General features: G+C 42.2%; 1 protein-coding gene across 20 annotated transcripts in view; it reads left to right on the forward strand.

The window, feature by feature from the left end:
* Positions 1-21952, forward strand: part of TPM1 (tropomyosin 1) — a 45772-nt gene that overhangs the window by 9172 nt on the left and 14648 nt on the right. For 5 of the 20 annotated variants that reach the window (XM_056572841.1, XM_056572828.1, XM_056572829.1 and 2 more), the window contains 6 exons: positions 10467-10600; positions 11916-12033; positions 13095-13165; positions 15805-15880; positions 16909-16971; positions 17076-17145. In XM_056572841.1, the coding sequence (XP_056428816.1) occupies positions 10467-10600; positions 11916-12033; positions 13095-13165; positions 15805-15880; positions 16909-16971; positions 17076-17145 (532 nt within the window). Of the gene's footprint in view, positions 1-5966; positions 6236-10466; positions 10601-11915; positions 12034-13094; positions 13166-15178; positions 15255-15804; positions 15881-16908; positions 16972-17075; positions 17146-17679; positions 17763-21952 lie in introns of those variants that run through there. The other 15 variants (XM_056572833.1, XM_056572832.1, XM_056572825.1 and 12 more) reach the window with 9 other exon arrangements.

A 21952-nucleotide genomic window follows, 5' to 3' on the forward strand; every position in this document is an offset into this window, starting at 1 on the left:
CCCCAAGACTAGACGTTAGCTGGAAGTCAATAAGGAAATATAAAAAGCCTTGTGTGTATATTAGTGTTTTTTTCTGGTGTTGTTTCCCTCAATTCTTTAATAGAATTCGTTGAGTCATATAATGACGAAATCACATGACTTGTAATAAAAAAAACTCTGTAAATAAAATGACACTATTTATTTATTTATATATATTTTTTTTTTTTAAGGACAAATAAATGTTGTGTTTGTTTATAGCCTAAGGACACTATCACACAGCAGTATCTGGGTTAGTATTTTGTATCAGTATTTAAGCCAAAACCAGGAGTAGGACCTATGCAAGAAAAATCTATAAAAAATGTATACCCCTTCTGTGTTTTGGACCCACTCCTGATTTTGGCTAACACATATTGGCCCTGATTTACTAAGGCTGCATTCACACCTCGTTTTCAGCCAACGGTTGCCGGACGGCAGGGGGAGTGGAAAACCGGGTATTCTTGTACCACAGCAGGAGCGGCGCTGACTCCGGTCGGCTTTTTTTGACCCGTATCCGGTTTCCTGACAGGACCCAAAACCATAGTATACTACGAATTTAGGTCCGGTCACAAAACCGTATACGGGTCAAAATTTAGCCGACTGGAGTCGGGAGCGCCCGGTTTTCCCCAGCCGGATCCGGCAACCGTAGGCTGAAAACGAGTTGTGAATGCAGCCTAAGAGTGGAGTGTAGTTTTATTTGTGGGTTTTAATTCCCTACAATTTTTTTCCACGGTATTTACTAAGGTTTCCCTACATTTTGTACTTTTCACTACATTTAGATTTTTTTTTTCACATGCTCTGATCTGTCTGGTTTTCCTCAGCTCAAATCCACTACATTTTCTGTGGAAACCTTAGCAAATATGTTGGGTTTTTGTTAAAATGTCAGGAACACGCCCCTTCCCAGTGACCAAGCCCCTTTCCCGATTACCGCGCCCCTTTTCGGATTTTTTCAGTAAAATGGAGACTTAGTCGTTTTTTTTTCAATTCTGGCGCAAATTCTGGCGCACAACCCAACATAACATTTACAATAGTAAATGAGGGCCATTGATGCAAAATACTTACCCAAATTCTGCCATGTAAAAGTGGTCTAAAAAAGTAGCATAACATAATGTTTTTTTTTATTCCAATAACTGTATTCCTAGCTAATGTATTATATAGGTTCTAATCCATAGCAATATACCATAGGTTCACTAGTTATAGGCTAGTAAAAGTTGTGATGAATGCGCTAATACAATCATACTAATCCTGTAATCCTATTCTTTTCGTCACTGAGACCTTGGAAAAGGCCAGGGCTACATGGCAGACTTTGCTGGATATAGTCACAGTGATTTCTTTTACAACATTGGTTCACAACTATTTATGCATTTCCATGTGCCTTTTTATCTGTGTATCCATTAATCTCTGTGTGTGTATATATTCTGTTATTTTAACGTTATCTGTTCTAATCTACTGATGACCTTAGTATATCTCTATTGCTAATAAAATGTAACAAGTGTAACAAGCCAAAATAACCAGATTAGCCATCTACTCTTATAGTATACATTGTTATGGCATAATCTTGGCTTAGTAAATACCCCCTGGCACATCCCTTTATGCTCCTTTTTAATTCAGTTAAATTGGCTCAAAAACTGCAGTGGTGGTTTTCCCAAAAACGCCAGAAAAAAACTGTGTGGAAACCTAGCGTTACTGAGATCTTGTGCCGCAGTACTGTGCATACATTCCTGGTATGTGACAACATGTCTATATATGTGAAGTCGTGACAGTGTCAGTGCTGGGTAAGTGGATTCATTTATGCTATTTAGCATGGGCAGCTGATGGTGGCCATCCAGGTCTGGGCTGACCAACGGTCAGCCCAGACCTGGATGGCCACCATCAGCTGCCCATGCTAACTAGCATAAATCCACTTACCCAGCGCTGACACTGTCACGACTTCACATGTATAGACATGTTGTCACATACCAGGAATGTTTGCACAGTACTGCGGCACAAGATCTCAGTAACGCTAGGTTTCCACAAAGGTTTTTTTTTTTTTTGGCATTTTATGAGCCAAAGTCAGAAGTAGATCCAGTAGGAAGGAGAAGTATAAATCCTTCCTTTATATTTCCCATTCCTTCTGAATACACTTCTGGCTTTGGTTCAAAAACTGTTTTCCAAAAAATTTCCAAAAAATCCGGGTGGAAACCTAGCCTAATACACATATACACGTAAAAGTTAGTTAATGCCATGATGCAACACCATTTTCTTATGGTCAAATTACATTTTATTTCTCTATCTGTGCCTGATGTCTGGAACAAAGTAACTGTATATAATACAAAACTGAAGACTGAGCTTGTTCATAAAAACTAGAACTAAAGTGTGTTACCTATAGTAACTGATCAGATGCCCTTTAAAGTTTCTACCCTCCAATGAAAAAAAGAAAGGTACAATCCTGGCACTTTTTGTTTGCACTATTTTATGTATGAGGCCCAGTGTGTTTTTTTCTGTGTTTAGTAGTGGTGGTGGGCATATTTGTACATCACATTTTGTATGTATATTTGCGGTAGACCACCATTTCTTTGCTGGATAATGCATAGAGCAGGATTAAGTACAAAAAAATGTATATTGCCCGGTATATGTATAATGGATGCCACTAAGTGGCATGTCATAGGCTTATGTCAGAGAGATAGGTTGAAGAGCCCCTCATTGCATAGATCTCCACTGAACACTTCTAGGCTAGGTTCCCACTTTTTTTTTTTCGGGCGTTTTTTTGAAATACTGCCACTGCAGTTTTTGAGCCAAAGCCAGAAGTGTATTCAAAAGGAATAGGACATATAAAGGAAGGACTTACACTTCTCCTCCCTTATGGATCCACTTCTGGCTTTGGCTCAAAAACTGCAGTGGCTGTATTCCAAAAAATGCCAGAAATCAAACTATTTGAAAACCTAGCCTTAGGGTAGGGTCACACATTTTATGTGTATTTGCTACTGCATATTTTCCTACCCATTGAAGTCAATGGGTAGAAAAATACACAGCAGCAAATATGTAGCAAAACATGGCACATGTGACCCGTCCCTAAGGAAAGATCCAAGATCCTTTGTCCTCTATGCCAGTAAGCTCTGGTGATCAGTGATTGTACCCATAATTTAGGCTCCTTACAGATGAGCATATTGCATGTGTATTTTTACATCCATATTAGACACAGAGCTTTTGTCAAAAAAAAAAAAAATGACAGCTCGTTGCATGGCCTTTTCTTTGGCCATAAAGCTGCATCCAGATGTTAGCTGGGGGTCAATAGAAAACATGAAATGCCATACACACATGGTGTTTTTAACCCTTTAGTGGTATTTTTAGGCTCAGATAAAATTGCAGCATGCATGTATGTTGGAGTTTTTTTTTTAACCCCAAATGCCACACAAACTGCATCAATGAGGAAAAAATAAGGGGGCAGTTTTTTTGTGACATTTTTTAGGCCACAAAATTGTCAAACAATATTTGTGTCTCTTCATAGCCTTACGCACACATGTCCTACCATGACCGCTAGTCTGATGACCCGAGCTGACAGGTGTCGATTTGGGTCACTAGACACATGATCAGTACAGGACTTGTGGCCAAGGGCATACGTACCATAGCGGCAGCCCATGCAGCTGCTCTGGGACCTTTGGAGAGAGGCAGCCCCATGCTGGCTGGTCCCATTTCTTTTTCTACTGGTAAGAAACTGTGCAGAACTTCTCTCTCCAGGGAACTGCATTGTCAGAAACCACAATTAGGTTGTGCTCTTTATTTTCCACAAAAACAGGATTGAATTCTATTGGATTAAATAGTTTTGAACAGAAAAGTAAACTGTAAGGGTACGTTCACACGCGCAGATTTTTTTAGCTGGTTTTCCGCTGCATATTTGAAAGTGGGCAGGCTCTTCTCGGTTGTCGGCAGAAGATTTTACGCGGAGGAATAAACACTGCAAAAAATCCGCCGCAAGCCCCATTGAAGTCAGTAGGGACTGTGGCGAAAATCTGCTGCGGACAACCGAGAAGAGCCCGCCCACTTTCAGAAAAGCCGCTTAAAAATCTGCGCGTGTGAACGTACCCTTACGGTGCATTCACATGTGCGTATTTTCTGCTGCAGATTTTCTGCCCATTTAAGTCAATGGGCAGCAAAATTTGCAGCAGCAGATCTGCAGCAAAAATACGCATGTGTGAACACACCCTAAGGATATGTTCAGATGGTGAAATGTCTGCACGGAAAATGCCCATCCGGACATACCTCCAACAGTGGAGCGCCGGCAAAACATCCTGGCGCTGAGACTGATGGGAAATGTATTTCCATGCAGACTCTGCAGAAAGAAAAGACATGTCTATCCTTTCTGCGGTCTACAAAATCGGGATTCCTGTAGCAGAAACATCTGCCGCGGAAATTCTGCTGTGTGCAGACTTGGATTCCTGCAATGTCCATAAGAATGAACATTGGATTATACCAAGCAGTTCATGATACCAGCCTCTTAGGCTGTTGTGAAACTACAAGTCCCATCATGCCTGGATTGCCACATGCCGGAAGCTGCAGTGTCACTAAATACATAGGTTTAAGAGTATCAGAGGTGATAGGAAAACAACACTTTGACACAGTAGCATCCTTAGACCACTGGTCCACACCTATGGCTCTTCAGTACATCCCATGCGTCCCCATCTGGAGAGCCAGAGGTTGGAGATTACTGCTTTAGACAATCACTAGAAATAAGCCTGCCATCTTATATATATGTGCAGCAGGGATGTGCAAACCTCCTGCAATGACAATACATTTAGGAACATAGGGTAGGATTAAGGATGCAAGTGTTACTGCAGCTGGAATCATTTGTTTTCCAAACAGGGAGCCTCCAGCTGTTGCCAAACTACAATTCCCAGCATTTTCAGACATCCAAAGGCTGTTGGCATGCTGGGAGTTGTAGTTTCGCAACAGCTGGAGGCTATCTGTTTGGGAAACACTGCACAAAAATGCATGCATGCATCCCCTATACATAGGGCAGTGTTTTCCAAACAGTGTGCCTCCATCTGTTGCAAAACTACAACTCCCAGCATGCCCGGACAGCCAAAGGCTTAGTTTTACAAAAACTGGAGGCACATTGTTTAGAAAACATTGACCTAGGGCAGTGGTCTCCAACCTGCGGACCGCCAGATGTTGCAAAACTACAACTCCCAGCATGCCCGGACAGCCAAAGGCTTAGTTTTACAAAAACTGGAGGCACATTGTTTAGAAAACATTGACCTAGGGCAGTGGTCTCCAACCTGCGGACCGCCAGATGTTGCAAAACTACAACTCCCAGCATGCCCGGACAGCCAACGGCTGTCCGGGCAGCTGGGAGTTGTAGTTTTGCAACATTTGGAGGTCCACAGGTTGAAGACCACTGACCTAGGGAATAAAGAAGCAATGTGACTGTCTTTCAGCTATATGTCCCTATACAGTCCAGGTATAACAGATGCTGTATCTCTCCTTACTTAGATCTATGGGGGAGATTTATCAAAACTTGTGCAGAGGAAATGGTGTAGTTGCCCATAGCAACCAGATTGCTTTATTTATTTATTAATTAAAGGTCTCTGAAAAATGAATTAATCTAGTTCGTTGTTATGAACAACTGCACCACTCTTCTTCTCCATAGGTTTTAATAAATCTCCCCCAATGTGATGAGTAGTAGTCATTCTCCATCATGCACAGGAGTAGTGAATGCTGTTACCTGTGCTGTAAGCTGCTATGTCACCAGACTACCACTAGATGGCCGTAGCACCCCTGCTTTACCTGGACGTGGGGTCTTATACGGAATAGTTGGGTGCCCTTATTTCGTGGTAATGGTCTCCCCTCGTTAATAGCCCCCCCATCTAGTACAGGGCAGGGCACAGGTGGTTATACCCGGGGTGCCCGCACAGGAGGAGCCCCCTCCGTCAGCCTTCCTCCGATGATAGGGTTAATGAGAGGGGTTGGAGCCTATGTAAGGAGGAGACTTCCTGTATGCACACTGAGCAGGTCAGAGTGAAAGCAGCCGGGGGACTCCAGGGGCCCAATCCGTCCACTCACAGCGACTAGAGCGGGGCAAGTAGCCGGAGATACCGGGAAGAGCGGGTGGATGGCCGGCATGACTTCACTGGAGGCGGTCAGGAGGAAGATAAAGAGCCTGCAGGACCAGGCGGACGAGGCGGAGGAGCGGGCAGAGCGGCTGCAGCGAGAGCGGGATGTGGAGAGGAAGCTGCGGGAAGCGGTGAGAGGATAGCCTGCGCTGTGGGCACCGGACACGCCTCGCTTCACCTGCTGCTACACTAACCGCGGGCAAAACTACAACTCCCAGCATGCCCTGACAGCCGAAGGCTGTCAGGGCATGCTGGGAGTTGTAGTTTTGCAACAACTAGCCAGTTACACGTTGGGGGAATCAATAACCAATAGGGGTGCATGGACCAATTCACTTATAAAGAACTATCATTAACCCACTCACAGCCACAGCCTAATGTGTCAGCTTAACAGTTAACTGAAGGGATGCTGGTCCCAAGAGCTTGCAGTCAGTGTGTTGTGTATTGGGTAGCTGCCCTCTAGGGTCCTGGTTACCATGCAGTTAGGGAGGGGGATGTGACTGCAGCAGAGAGAATGTCAGGCATGCAAACAGGGCTCATCCTGACTAAGGTTAACTCCTTATCTGCCACATCTACCTGGGGTGTGGTGCGGCCTCTACTCACCTCTACTCCCTACCTGACCACAGGGATTGTCTTTTTGGTCGGTGACAATGATAGGTGTGTAGTTATAGAAATGGCTGACCACCTGGGCGGGGCAAGGTTTAATCACTTTAAAAAAATATATATATTTATCATTGAGGACTGGCTTGTGATTGGTCCACTGCCTGATACATTGGGATGTTTACTAAATACACTTGAGGATAGTATAAATAGTGTTGTCCGGGTCGGGTCACTGCCAACCAAATGAATGCCCAGGTGCTCCCGATGCTTGGCATTCCATGTAGCTGTGTATTCAGTCAGGAGGGTAATGTGCCGCTCCACTTATTTCCCTCCTTATTTTCCAGGGGGCCAAGTCCTTATTCCTTTGTCCATTGATGGGGAGATACGTTCTAAATTTCCAGCCATGTGATTCGAACTGAAAAATATTCGGATGCCACTGAGTTTTAAGTATATACTTTCTAAGGGCCTGTACTGACTCCTCTATCCTATAGCCATAACCCAGGCAGCTATGTAAGGGTGAAGTAGATGTGCCGCAGTTGGGAGTTTCTTCGAACTTTCCTTTCCTTATAAGGCTATACGGCCGGCCTTGTCTTGTCGCTGACTATATAGAAGTGTCCTTCCCTACTGAGGCCACAAATACTCCAGTGACCCAACAGGAAGCCCTGCGTTACTCTTCAGGTCTCTGAAGCACATTCTTCACTTTTGAATTACTTAGAAGGAAGTTGGATTGTTGCACTATAGTTAACTATTAATACATACGGCATTGGGCTCCAGAAGGGATCTGATCGTAGAGCTGCATCCTCTGAGATCTGTATGACCTTGTAACCGAAGGGTTAACACTTTACACTATCCCTGATAAACAGAATATGCAAATATTTAGACACTGCTATCTGGTGACTAGCGCTTTTTAACCTTTTAACACCCATTTGATTTTTATCTTATCTTTAATATTTCTTGACCGGTCAGATTTGTTTTTTTTTTTTGCTTCCCTTCCTGGGAAATCTGTTCTTTATTATAGCTAAAGGATGTCATCACTTTCACGTCTTCATTCACCAGTTTTTTTTTTTTTTTTTCTCCCCCTTATCTCTTAAGACCAAAGGTTTTTAAAACTTCAGGTTTTGCTGCTCCCCTCACCTCTCACACTGCTTTACTGTAAAACCGGTAGAGCAGACTTGTGCAGAATGGGCTTAGTGTAGTAGAGAGCAATACAGCAGAGCCGGTATGACGGCACCCAGCAATTAATGGTAATCCAGTTAGGTCTGCCTGGCAAGAAGACAACTGCTAATTTTATAGTGCCAACAATATGGCCCGGGGCTGTCTATCTTATATAATGTAATATGTAAGAGTTCCTCCTTTTTTGTGGGGTTTATAGGGTGCTCTGTTCACACTACAGTGATCCCTCAACATACAATAGTTTCAACATACAATGGTCTTTTCTGGACCATTGTAACCTGAAGCCAGACTCAACATACAATGCTACGGACAGTCCAGATCTGTGATACCTGTCACAACTGGAGGAGCTGACCAATCAGAATGGGCATTTTACTGGTAAATCACCTGTATTACTGAGGTGCAAGCACTGACTGGCTGTCTGGTATCGCCCCCTACAGTACAGGGAGAAACTACAAGTTCTGTACTACTCCTTACCTGTGCCATGGTTAGCTGCTCCTTTTGGACACCAAGTAAGGGTGGCTCCATTTGGGAAACTGTGTGTCCTGAAGAAGCTCCTGTCCTCTACATAAACCATTGTTTCCCAACCAGGGTGTCTCCAGCTGTTGCAAAACTACAACTCCCAGCATGCCCGGACAGCCGACGGCTGTCCGGGCATGCTGGGAGTTGTAGTTTTGCAATAGCTGGAGGCACCCTGGTTGGGAAACACTGATATAGATAGTGATTTACAGCTCCCAGCAGATCTTTCTTACTTTTATATGTATGGAATTGCTTTATCTATATTAGTTATCTTCTTGTTTTTTCTTTAATCCTCACTTTTTTTTCTCTTTTTTTCGGATGACCTTTTGGGGCTTCAGAACCAATTACCAGGTTTCCATAGGGTTCTGGTCTCAACATACAATGGTTTCAACATACAATGGTCATCCTGGAACCAATTAATATTGTAACTTGAGGGACCACTGTACTACTTTTTCATGCATGGTGCATAGGACAGAGTGTTCAACACAAGGCATATTTTTCTTACAAATAAGAATTGTAACAGTATGAACAGATCCCTATTCCGTTAGGTTGGTGAACACTGGTTTAAGGCAATGGGTAATGCTGAACCTTTAATCCCTGTCTACTATACCTAGCACATATTCTACTTCGGCATGTTGCGTCCTTGGCTTCTCTATGAATCCAGTTTTAACAATAGTCCTCCCCTCAGGAAGTTCTTACCTAACACATTGATATATGTATGTGTAATGACTAGAAACCAGGAGTTGTGCAGGAGGGGTTAATTGCACAAACATAGTTTTGTAGGGCGGGGTTCCCCTTTGCTCAGCAAACACTTCATCAACCCCAATGGCTAGGCATGGAGGTTTTCTTCTGTATGTGACTGGAATGCCACCTCCCATCTGTCTGTCACTTGGTGTAGAGTTATTGCTGTGTGCATACATATATATGTAGGCTATAAAATGCTTTGTGGATTTCTTCTACCACTCTGAGGCCTTATCTACTCTAGGAACAGTTAGAAACCGTGGATATGATCACTGTCTCTTTTCGAAAGAGGAAGAAGCTAAGTGTTTGTATGTACTTTAAGAGGTGTGTAACCACATCCTACATTTTACATTTCAGCATACACCCTTGTATAACATGTGAATAAGATCACTATATAGATAAAAACTAACAGATGAAACTTCTGTGACATTTCTCATATCTTGTAAAGTTATAGACCTTTAGATCTCAGCAGTCATTTCTAGTAGATACTGGTATAGGGCATGCAATAGCAAGCTGGCAGGGTGTAGACACTGGTATAGACCATGCAATAGCTAGCTGGCAGGGTGTAGACACTGGTATAGGCCATGCAATAGCTAGCTGGCAGGGAGTAGACACTGGTATAGGCCATGCAATAGCTAGCTGGCAGGGTGTAGACACTGGTATAGGCCATGCAATTGCTAGCTGGCGGGGCTTTTCTTTAAAAAGCAAAAAAAAAAAAAGTCAGATGTCTATGTTGGTATTACCAAGAAGAAAAGGAGAGGTTATATGGACCCTTGTAAAGCCTCATTTTGTGTAGTTTATTCCGTTCTGAAGACTTTGCTTTCACAAAGGCCTAAATAAAATGGAAGGTTTTAGTAGAAAAGCTACTAAAATATTGTAGGGACTATACATCAGAGGGAAGATTTACAAGTGAGGTTCATCAGAGTAAGATGCAAAACATGTAATAAAAGGTGTAAGGCTTTTTAATTCATTGGGTACGTGCATCTTTGTCTGTGTAGAAGTCCTAGGCATAAGATTTTTCATTCAAGTGTTAGAAGGATCTATATAGTTTAGTTTATTGAAATCTTTTGGACTGCAAGAGATCTCCACCTGCATTTTGTTAGGTCCACAATGTTGCCAATCGGATGACTGTAGAGAGCTTACTGATATATTTTATACTATCCACCAGTGCGTAAGTTCCACTTCTATAGAGTCCCGTTGTTCAGTGCTCTGTGTAGTAGTGCCCAGTGTCTTCTATTTTCCATGACAGGTAAAGGACATTCTAGTTCGCGTCATATTACTTGGTCCGTCTTTATTTTATGTTGACTGCATTATTTTTCTCTTTTGCTCACCTAGGCTGAAGGAGATGTAGCCTCACTGAACAGGCGCATCCAGCTGGTAGAGGAGGAGTTGGATCGTGCTCAGGAGCGTTTGGCCACAGCCCTTCAGAAACTGGAGGAGGCTGAGAAGGCTGCAGATGAGAGTGAGAGGTGAGTTTTTCAATATATATATATTTTTCCACTTTGATTTCTTTTTTTAAACCCCCCATTTACTGTAGTTGACCAAACAATAGCATATAGAATCAATTTCTGCTCTTTAGGTAAGGTAGAGAGAATAATCTACTGGTTTTGTTAAATAGCACACAGCACCGTATTTTTCGCCATATAAGATGCTCCGGTACATAAGACGCATCCAATTTTAAAGGATGAAAATCTAGAAAAAAAAGATTCTGCACCAAATACAATGTAAAGTATAGGACAGTGATCTTCAACCTGCAGACCTCCAGATGTTGCAAAACTACAACTCCCAGCATGCCCGGACAGCCGTTGGCTGTCCGGGCATGCCAGGAGTTGTAGTTTTGCAACATCTGGAGGTCCACAGGTTGAAGACCACAGGTATAGGAGGTAATACTCACGTGTCCCCGCCGCTCCGGACCTGTCACCGCTGCCCTGGATGTCACCCTCCATCACTGTCGCTGTGTCCCTGTCGCTCCGGAACGTCTCTGCTGCCCGATATCCTCGCTCTCAGTCGCCGCCATCATGTCGCTATGCATGCTGCTCCTATTGGATGACGGGACGGCGTGCGCGACGATGTGATGACTACTAAGGAGAGCGCCGGCCATGCAGGGGATTCCGGCACGGAGCAGACACTGAGGAGGCAGGTAAGGTCCCTTCCGGTGTCCTGTAAGCTGTTCGGGACGCCATGATTTCACCGAGGCAGTCCTGAACAGCCCGACTGAGCAGCCGGGTTAGTGTCACTTTTGCTTCAGACGCAACGATCAAAGCTGAAGGGTTGATACAGGGCATCACCGCGATCGGTGATGTCCTGTATTAGCCGCGGGTCCCGGCCGTTGATGGCCGCAGGTACCGCTGCGATAGGACAGGGTTTTAATGTGTATTTGTCGTATAAGACGCACCAACTCCCAACTCCCCCCCCCCCCCCCCCCCCCCACACACACACACACACACAGTTTTGGGGAAGAAAAAGTGCGTCTTATACGGCGTAAAATACGGTAGGTTGTCAACCATCTCCCAAACATCAATTCTAAAACGGAGTTGTTAGACTTGTATCCTGAAATCATCTTTGGTTTCCATAGCTCATTGAGCTGTTGAATATGGAAATCAAGATTGTGTCAACTTCTAGTGTTTGCTATGTAAACAACCAATGCTGTCTCTGTATGGAGCATAGTGGTGTTTTCAGTGTTCTACACGAGTGGAAGGCCGTGCACACAAGATTTTATAGACTATTGTTCTGGTTTACTCTGCTGTGCAATTGTTGCTCACTTTGTGTCCTGTTGTATCTCAGAGGCATGAAGGTCATTGAAAACAGAGCCCTGAAGGATGAAGAGAAGATGGAGCTGCAGGAGATCCAACTGAAGGAAGCCAAGCACATTGCTGAGGAGGCTGACCGCAAATATGAAGAGGTGAGGTCATAAAGACTACTCAAGCCTTAGGTTAAACAGCTACAGATAAAAAGTATAAATGTTTTTTTCTTTTATCAGAAGCATAAGTTAAATTAACAATACAGTGGTCCCTCAACATACGATGGTAATCCGTTCCAAATGGACCATCGTATGTTGAAGGATCCGTGCAATGTAAAGTATAGGACAGTGGTCTACAACCTGCGGACCACCAGATGTTGAAAAACTACAACACCCAGCATGCCGGACAGCCAACGGCTGTCCGGGCATGCTGGGAGTTGTAGTTTTGCAACATCTGGAGGTCCGCAGATTGAAGACCACTGGTATAGGAGGTTGTTCTCACCTGTCCCCGCCGCTCCGGACCATCACCGCTGCCCTGGATGTCTCCTTCCATCGTTGTCCCCGGGGTTTCCCCGACGCTCCGGCAAGGCCTCTGCTTCCCCGGCATCCTCGCTCTCCGTCGCCGCCATCACGTCGCTACACCTTCCGCTCCTATTGGATGACGGAAGGGCGTGATCAGCGACGTGATGACGACGTAGGAGAGCGCCAACGATGCAAGGGATCCCGAAGAGGACGTGCCGGAGCACCGAGGACAGGTAAGTGATCGTCAGCGGACCACACGGGGCACCGTAAATGGCTATCCGGTGGCAGCTGAAGCAGTCTATGCTGCCGGATAGCCGTTTATGCGATGACACAGACATAAAAAAGCAGCGTATGTTGATGCTGCCTTCAACTTGCGATGGCCTCTGAGAGGCCATGGTATGTTGAAATGATGGTATGTCTGGGCCATCGTAGGTCGGGGGATCACTGTATATAGAAAACCAGATAATGTAGTTTTTGTAAATGAGTGCCCATGCTGGGTATAGATATTTTAATGCACAGTCGACCTTCAGTAAGTATTATCAGACTTATCAATAGCCTCTGATACTAAATACAATAGAATAATAGAGCTAATATATCACCTAAAGTGTTTGTGGTGTACAGCAGTGACTGTACATCTGTGAAGATCATAAATAACTCTACAGTGGGGATGTAGGTGTAAAACATATTCTTTTGCATAATAGGTTGCCCGTAAGTTGGTGATCATTGAGGGTGACCTGGAACGTGCAGAGGAACGTGCTGAACTGTCAGAGAGGTGAGTGTCTGTTCCCACATTGTGCATGTTACCACCAGCTCTTTGCATCCCTTGAACCTATTACACACCTGGAAATCTGTGCTCAGTATGAATGCATTGCATGCTATAGAGCAGCCCTGAGGGCTTCCAAAGATCGTGTTAACTGTTGTGTAAAACGAAAGCCCCCTAACACACTACTAGTTTATTTTCTTTCTTCTCCCCAAAAAAATAAAAATAAAAATTCTTTACATTGATATTCCCTGGCATTTAATGTCTTGGATGGACTTTTCTATTTTAAAGCATACCTGTCAGATCCAACAAACTTTTTTTTTTTTAAATATATCGCTCAGTACCTAATCCTGACCATGTACTAATTCTGTATCAAATTTTTATGTGTCTAGCACCTTTTAAATTTTTTTTTTAATTACACTTTTAATTTAGCTCACTAGTCTGAATTCCTCTCAAAGGGAGGGGGCGTGGCCTCACTGTGCATGTCTCCGCCCCCTCCCTCAGTATGCTGTCTGCTCACATCTCCCCTAGCATTAGCAAAACTACAACTCCCAGCTTGTCCTCACTGACAGTAGCGGGACACAAGCTGACAGTGGGAGGATTTTTCCTCTAGCTGTGAGCCCTGCGTTCACAGCTGTCAATCAAGGAAGTGTGTCCATGACATAGGTGATGACGCATGGACACAGCAGGACTAGGATGTGTCCAAGTAGGCAGGCGGGCAGTTCTTTGACTGGCTTTTTCAGGATGAAATACTAAGTTTTCTAATGAAAGCAATTGTAAAAGCTATTGGTTATATACATGCTTTACAACATATCAAAGGTTTTTGTATCTGACAGTGCCCATTTAAGATCTATATTAATCAGTATGGCCATTTATTATTGCATTACACTTACTTTTCTATTGTGTATCTATTTTATTTTTTCTTTTGAGAGAATTTATTAGATGTTCCCCAACGAACACCATTTTACTATTTTGCAGATTGATATAATCTACATAGTGTTTGCTATTGTGATGCATTGCTTTACTTTATGCTGTGATTTATAGGCTGGATTCGCACACAGCATTTTTCTGAAACCCGTTCAGTTAGAACGCCACAAAAGAACACTGGGGAAGATTTATCAAAACCTGTCCAGAGGAAAAGTTGCCCATAGCAACCAATCAAATCGCTTCTTTCATTTTTGAAAAGGCCTTGAAGATGCGATCTGATCGGTTGCTATGGGCAACTCAGTAACATTTCCTCTGGACAGGTTTTGATCTCCCCTACTGTGCGTGCGAGCTGCATTACTTATTCTGCCGGTAGTTGGTGGAAAGCACTGGCATTCTTACCCCAATAGCTTATCTTATGCAAAGTAGTTTAACAAGCTTAGAAAAACATGGCTGCTGTGTTCCAAAAGAAACATCATAGCTGTCCATAGGTTGCTTCCGGTATTACAGTTCTACTCCACTGAAATACATATGGCTCAGCTGCAGTAGTATACACAAACTATGAAGCTGTTTTTGGAAGAAAGATTGTGGGAGTATGCAGTAAAATGCATGCAATAATTGGTTGTGTGGAACATCTACCGCTGCATGTAACCCCAGCTAAAAATAAAAAAACTGTTTGACCGTCTGGTTTTCCTTACTTGATAACGGCCCATTTTATAGTCCTACAATACAAATATATGAAACGGTCTGTTAAGACATTAAACAACCAGTGGATTCTAGTGGAGGTCAGGTCTGAAGCAGTCCCATGTGAATGCAGCTCTGGAACATAGGCGGTAACTCTGGATTGGTACATAAATAAAGCAATGCAACCTCTTAATGTGCATTAGTTTTCTAGCGTAACATGCATGTTACGGTTACATATTATTATGTTGCCTTCAGAACTGATAACTCCACTCTTGCTGACAACACACTAGGACTAGCATTAACCAATATTTTTTTGCATCTTCATCCCACTATCACGTGTAACAATGTGTTTTTCTTTGCATGCTCCACGTATTGTGAATGGCTTGTGCACTCCTTATTTCTTGCACTTATTAATAGTCGCTGCCGACAGCTTGATGACCAGCAGAGAATAATGGACCAAACGTTGAAAACATTAATAGCTTCAGAGGAGAAGGTACTGCTGCCAGTCTGGGCCCTCTCTTTATCCCTGGCTGCTGGGCTTCAGATCTCCTCTTAACTTGCTCTGAAGCACTATATTTCACGCTTTCCTCTCTCTGCAGTGTCCCCTGTACCTCATTTAAGGTTTTGTTTTATTTTCTTGTTAATGGTATGTGACTCTCTCAAGCTGAGAAAAAGCTGTGTTGTCCATTTGTAAAAGATGCAATTTGTAATGTAGAGGATATAAAGAGAAGATTGGCAACCGTTTTTTACATAGGATGCTAATGTTGGTTTCCTTACACCTGTTTTGCCACTCTCTATTATTTATTTCTGAATACTACTTTAGTCGTCTATGCATCTTTTACATCTTGGCACAGCTTTTTTTTTCCTTTTTTATATTAGCTTTGTAATATTCCTTTGATCCGGTTTGGTTTTTCATTCTACTTTCCTTTCAATCTCCTTCCTTCCTATTTTTTATTTTTTTGTTCCTCTCGTCCTTTTCTTCCTTTTTTTTTTTTTTTTTTTACTCCTGCCACCTCTGTCTTTCACCTCACCCATGCAAATAGCAAATGTGCCGAGCTTGAGGAGGAGTTGAAAACTGTCACCAACAACCTGAAATCTCTGGAGGCCCAGGCAGAAAAGGTAGGATGGCAATATATACTCTGACCTACCCAGAGAGCGCACGTTGAAAGATCATTCCATGGAAGGGTTTCACCATGAGTTGTTGACCTGTAATGCTTCAGATGTCTTATGGCCTAACAGGCATGAATGTTATGTTACAATCAGAGAGCAAAGATATGGTTAACCTAGTACAGTTTACACACTTTGGCCCAACCCCTTCCAAGGAGTTCTTACAGTATCCCTTGCCAGTAAAAAAATAAATAAATAAATAAAACATTTTGCTTAGAGAATCCAGGGATGCAAATTGTTAGGCAAAGCATACGTAGGTTTCCGACGAATGCAGAATAATCTGTTCTGCTAAGAGAACATTAATTTTCTGGAAATCGTATATTATCAGATCTACATGAGTTAAAAGCTCCTTGTGCGTACATATATATGATAGAAATAGATATCTCTCTCTATCCTCCTGCCTACTTTTATATACTTTGGGATGCTTTAAAATCCCAGCAGTTGTTTTATTTTACTGTATGATTGTTTTATTTATTTATTTTTTTGTTGTTTTTTTGCTGGGGATATGACTTTTCTTTAGCATCAGTGTTGGTCTGACCTCTAGGACCCCCATTGTGAAAATAAAAGGGATGCAGTGGCACTTTGTTCCCTTAACAGCTTTCACCCTTCAAGTGAATTGGGACGGCAATAGTTTCCTACCTAGCTAGGTGGTCAGGAGCACTGGTTTGTAAGGGGAAAAAACTTAAAAGGAAATGCTTGGTAGTGATTGGTTCCTAGAAGTCAGCCCCCCCCCCCCCCCCCCAAGTGATGATAAAGTGATGGCATATACTAAAAATAAGCCACCGCTCTGTTAGTGCAGTCATATACCATATTCTTAAAGGGTGTTTCCTTCTCTTAGTTTGGATACTTTTGTATTCTTGGTGGTTTTAATTATACTTGGTTCCTGTTATACTTTTCGCTTTTAAGTTCTCTAGGCTGCAACTGGTTGTGGCTAAAACTTAAATCTGTCTGCTAAAAACTTGTCCTGTTTCTGTTTACAGTACTCCCAGAAAGAGGACAAATATGAGGAGGAAATCAAGGTTCTTACAGACAAACTGAAGGAGGTAAGTTCTTCTACTGTCTTTCACTGTTTATTTTTGGTACCATGTGCGGTTATGGAGGCTTGGTTGAACTAGCTGGGATACTCATGTTTTCTGTTGTCCCTCAGGCTGAGACACGTGCTGAGTTTGCAGAGAGGACAGTAGCCAAGTTGGAAAAGACCATTGATGACTTAGAAGGTATGAGTTTTCTTTCTTTCTTTTTTAAAATGTTCTTTTGTGTTTTTTTGTCTACACATGAATTGGAGATGTAAACTTATTTATCTTAATATAGATGTGAACATAAACCAAAAGATTTGTAATAAATATAAAAATTGTGTGTTTTTTTTGTTTTGGCCAATCAAAAGCTCCTTGGCAGGTGGTAATGTTGACCTTTTCTGCTTCTAATCTGTCTTTCTTTTCTCCTTTTTTTTTATTCATGCATTATTTGCTTTTCCATGCGGGGCTCTTCACTGCTTCTCCACCACACTGTCTGCTTCTTCTTCATCTTGTTCCTGGATGGTGGTTGTGAACACGGGACTCTCTCTCATCTCTGTTCCCCCTCTCACCATACCTCTTCATTTCTGTATTTTTTATTTTTTTTTTTGTTATTCCCTTTGCCCTTTTTCTTTTTTTTTTTTTTTTTTTTTTTTTCAAATTTCTGTCCACCCTCTTGTGTTTTTCCTTCCACCCTTGTTTTCCCTCCACCCTCTCTCCAACCTTCCCTCTGAGCAGATGAACTGTATGCCCAGAAACTGAAGTACAAAGCCATCAGTGAAGAACTGGATCACGCTCTCAATGACATGACTTCAATGTAAATTCCCCTTTCTATGTTTTCTTCGCTTATGTTCTTACCCTCTCTGCTCGCTTAATAAAACTCACGTCCTACCCTCACACCTTCATTTTATTTTTGCTCCTCACTTCTGGCTTCTTTTTACTCACACACTTTTTATTTATTTTTTTACCTCTGTTAAGACAACTGGCCTTTTTGATTTACAATTTTATCATCCTGTACTTACATACTGTAGGTTAAACATGCAAAAAGCCTTTTTGGATCAAACAAAAGCTCCTAGACTTGAGTTGTGGGATTCATTGTAGGGGTAGTATCTGAATATGTTCACCATATTTTGACTCCATTCATTCTAGGTTTTGTGTTAAAGCCAGTGTCTTAAACAGATGTAAAATCAGCTTTTTACCATTTTATTTGTTTTTTGCTTTTTTTTTTTATTTCCTTTAAACTTCTCATACCTGTCACTGCTCACTAATGTAGAACACACGAAAGCTGCATATATTAATCTAATGATGCAAACATCGATGGCTCCTCCCAATACATCAATGTCTTTAAAAAAAAAAAATATTTAAATGGTGTGCACTACATAAAAGATTTAAAGGGGTAATCCAGGATTTGAAAACTATAGCTGATTTCTTCCAGAAACAGTGCCACCTTGTACTCTGTGTGGTATTGCATTTCAGTTCTATTGAAATGAATGGAGCAGAGTTGCAATACCACACGCAACCTGAGGACAGGGGTGGTGCTGTTTAAGTGGTTAGAAGTCCAAGCAATACATTCTGATTTCTAGATTGCTCAGAATATTGCAAAACTTTCATTCAATATGCTGCTATTTTAAAGCCAACACATTCCATTTAATGTACAAAAACATGACAAAATGCACATTTGTCTAGTTTTTTAATTATTATACCTATTTACCAGTAAAGCCTACATTCAGCATAAAAACTTATATGTGCACATTCATCCTATGGATATCCGTATCCAAAAGAAAATATATTTACTACTGTCAGTCAAAAAAAGTACAATTTTTTTTTTACATATAACATGGACTTCAAGTATTACTGTCGTTAAAACCACTTGTGACATGTTTATCACATTGGGTCTCACTAGATCCTGTGAGTTCTTAGCCGGGGAAGAGGCTGTAATCTGGGGCCAAGGGATCTGTATGTTTCTCTGCACGTAAGTGTAAGGATCCCTAAGCCGGCTGGGAAGTGGAGCGCAATGCCGCTCTCCCCCAAGTAATAACTCAATCACTGCTGGTCTCAGGAGTGAGACACGATACCATCAACCACTTTTAACATATCTGATCAACATGTCAAGTTTTTCCCCAAAATTTTTTTTCATGTAATGACAGTAACAATTTAAGTGTGTAACATGAGTATACAGTCATGGGCAAAAGTTTTTAGAGACTGATATTAGTTTAGATTTTTACAGTTTGCTGCTTCAGTGACTGTAGGTCTTTTTAGCCAAATGTTTCTATTTACTGAAGCACAAATATAAGAACCATTTTATTTTAACTTTTATTGATAAATAAATACCTCAAGTTTATGAAAAGACTCAATATTTATATTACCAGTCGCCCACTCTTGCCTTCCTTTTCCAGGATTGACCACTGGTTCTGGGGAGTTTAGTATTACCTTTTTTTTTGAGATTGTATGTTTTTCAAATGCTTCTTAAATACAATGCGCAAAAAAAAACAAAAAAAAAAACTCATAAGATTGGGTGGAGCCATTTCATGCAGCTTATATGATTTTTATTCCAGGCAGAAAAACTAATAACTCTAATATACATTTGACTTTTCACAGTGCCATCAAATTCACCTCCCTTTTTTTTTTATTTTATTTTTATCATATTTTTTAAATTTCTTTCAGCAGTTATTGGTTTGGGGGCTTTTGACTTATTCTGTGCATTCACTATAGCATTTCAGCCATACCAGCCCAATGTATTGTAAGAAAGAGAAAATATATATATTTTTAAAAATTATTAATTTTTTTGTAGCTATGCTAAAGGGGTTGTTTTCAGCTTGTCGTCTTACTTTTTCTGGACATCTTCTGCCTGTTAGAGGTGGTTTGGGGGGGGGGGGGGAAAGAGAGAATTTACTCTGAGGCAATTTTTTTACTCATGGGTTATACAAGGCATAACTGGAAGGATATGGAAATATGAGGCCTCCTCTTGTATGTTTTTTGTGGTCTGCTTCAAGTGCGTGCCAGAGGCTTCTAGGGTTTGTGGTCTTCTTCTGGCGCCAGAGTTGTGACCTGCTAAGGGGGATCGCAAGAGGGAGGGGGGGCCTCTGCTGGATTGGGCATATCTACAGGTCAGGGCATATCTACAGGTCAACAGCTAATCAAACTCTAATATGCAAGTTACCGGGGCATGATGGGAGTTGTAGTTTTGTAGCAGTTTAAGAAATACATGTTGGAAAACTGGGAGTTGTAGTTTGTGGCAGCTGTAGATGTACATGTTGATCACTGACCTACAGGCTATGAGGCATGATAGGAGTTGTAGTTTTATAACTGCTGGAGGGTGACCGGTTGGGGATGACATACAGGCTGTCAAGGCATGATGGGACTTGTAGTTTTTACAACAGCTGGAGAGTAACGGGTTTGGGAATACTGATGCGCGCGCGCGCGCACACACTGCTATAGGTAGCACCTATGTAGATCCAGCTACTTCATAGAAACACAAATATATACTGATGAGCAAAGCTGTATATGACCTTATAATAGTCATACAACATAAGGCGCAGCTGGATGCACAGCTTCTCCCGGCAATACAGACTCATTTACTTGACAGGTAACATGTAAAAATTAAGAAAAACTCATCCAAAACTCCAGGCCATATAGAACTGGTTCAATCATCTTCTGTCTTGGTCCCAACTATAGTTGTGCTTGATCCAGCAGACACCTCTGTGCGCAAATTTCTGTAGCATCGCCGGAAGCAGGCCCCAAACCCTAGAGGGCTCTGGCACGCATTGGAAACGGGCCACAAATCCCGCCAGAGGACTCTAGGGTTTGTGGACTGCTTTGGTGCCGGACGTGGGATTGCTCATGAAAGAATCTGCCGAATTGGCAAATCTACAGGTTGAAGTGCAACAACTAACTGAAATGCTGAGGAATCTATATTGGGAATCATTGACAACCATTTCCATTGTTGATTTTCATCAGTAATATTGATTAAGCAGGGGTGTGGAAATAAAAAAAAAAAAAAAAAAAAAACTACTTGTCCAAGGGACTAAAGCAGAACACAATCTACTTGTCCCTCAAGAAAATCCACTTGTCCTGGTAGAAAAAATAATTTCAACCAAAATAGTGCGATTCACCCAACTAGACCACCAGGGATGGTTATAAGGTCCTTTTAGACACTGCTGTCAACTTAGACAGCGGTGATCTAATGGTTTAATAGCGGCCATGGTGATCGCAGTATGCCAGGCTATTAGCGGAGGGAGAGCTGTAGCTAGCCCCCCCCCCCATCTGACCCTTATAACTCCAATTTTTCCATATAAAGGGATGAATGAGGGTAATCTTATGTGCCGTGATCTGTAGTTTTCATCGGAACCATTTATCAGAACTTTTATTAGGAAAGGGGCTTATTCACATACATACGCACTTCTTAAAATATTTTAATCACTATTTTTCAGTCTTCATAGGGACTTATATATGGAGTCTTTTGATTGGAAAACACTGAATAGCGCTGTGTTACTGGGGGGGGGGGGGGGGGGGGGTGGGGGGGGGGGGGTGGGGGTTCTGCTTCTCCAGTTCATGTGGTGCATTTTATTTACTCTAATTTATGTGTCAGAAAATGCTGGAAGCTGCATTTAGTTACTAGATAACTACAACTCCCAGCATGCCCTGATACAGCCTATGGTTCTGCAGCTGACCCGAACCAAAACTACAACTCCCAGCATGTTACACTTTATAGTTCTACAGTTTAGGTTACGCTGCAACATGCTGGAAGTTGTAGTTTTGGTTTGGGTGTGTTTGCTTGCATCCTTAGGGCTCTTGGTTGGTGGGAGAGTATGAAGGGGGTGGGATTCTGGGGGTGCAATTTAGTGCGGGTGGCCAGAAGCCACTAAAAATTAAAAAAAATTTAATAAAAATTAGCACAACTGGCGGCAGCACTTGTCAGTCCGCCCCTGAACAAAACATACATGCATACACATATCATACACCGGCCACTGCCCCCTATATTATAAGTATATATATCTCTATATCCCATCAT

This window comes from Hyla sarda, chromosome 4, assembly GCF_029499605.1.
Source record: "Hyla sarda isolate aHylSar1 chromosome 4, aHylSar1.hap1, whole genome shotgun sequence".
NCBI lineage: Eukaryota > Metazoa > Chordata > Amphibia > Anura > Hylidae > Hyla > Hyla sarda.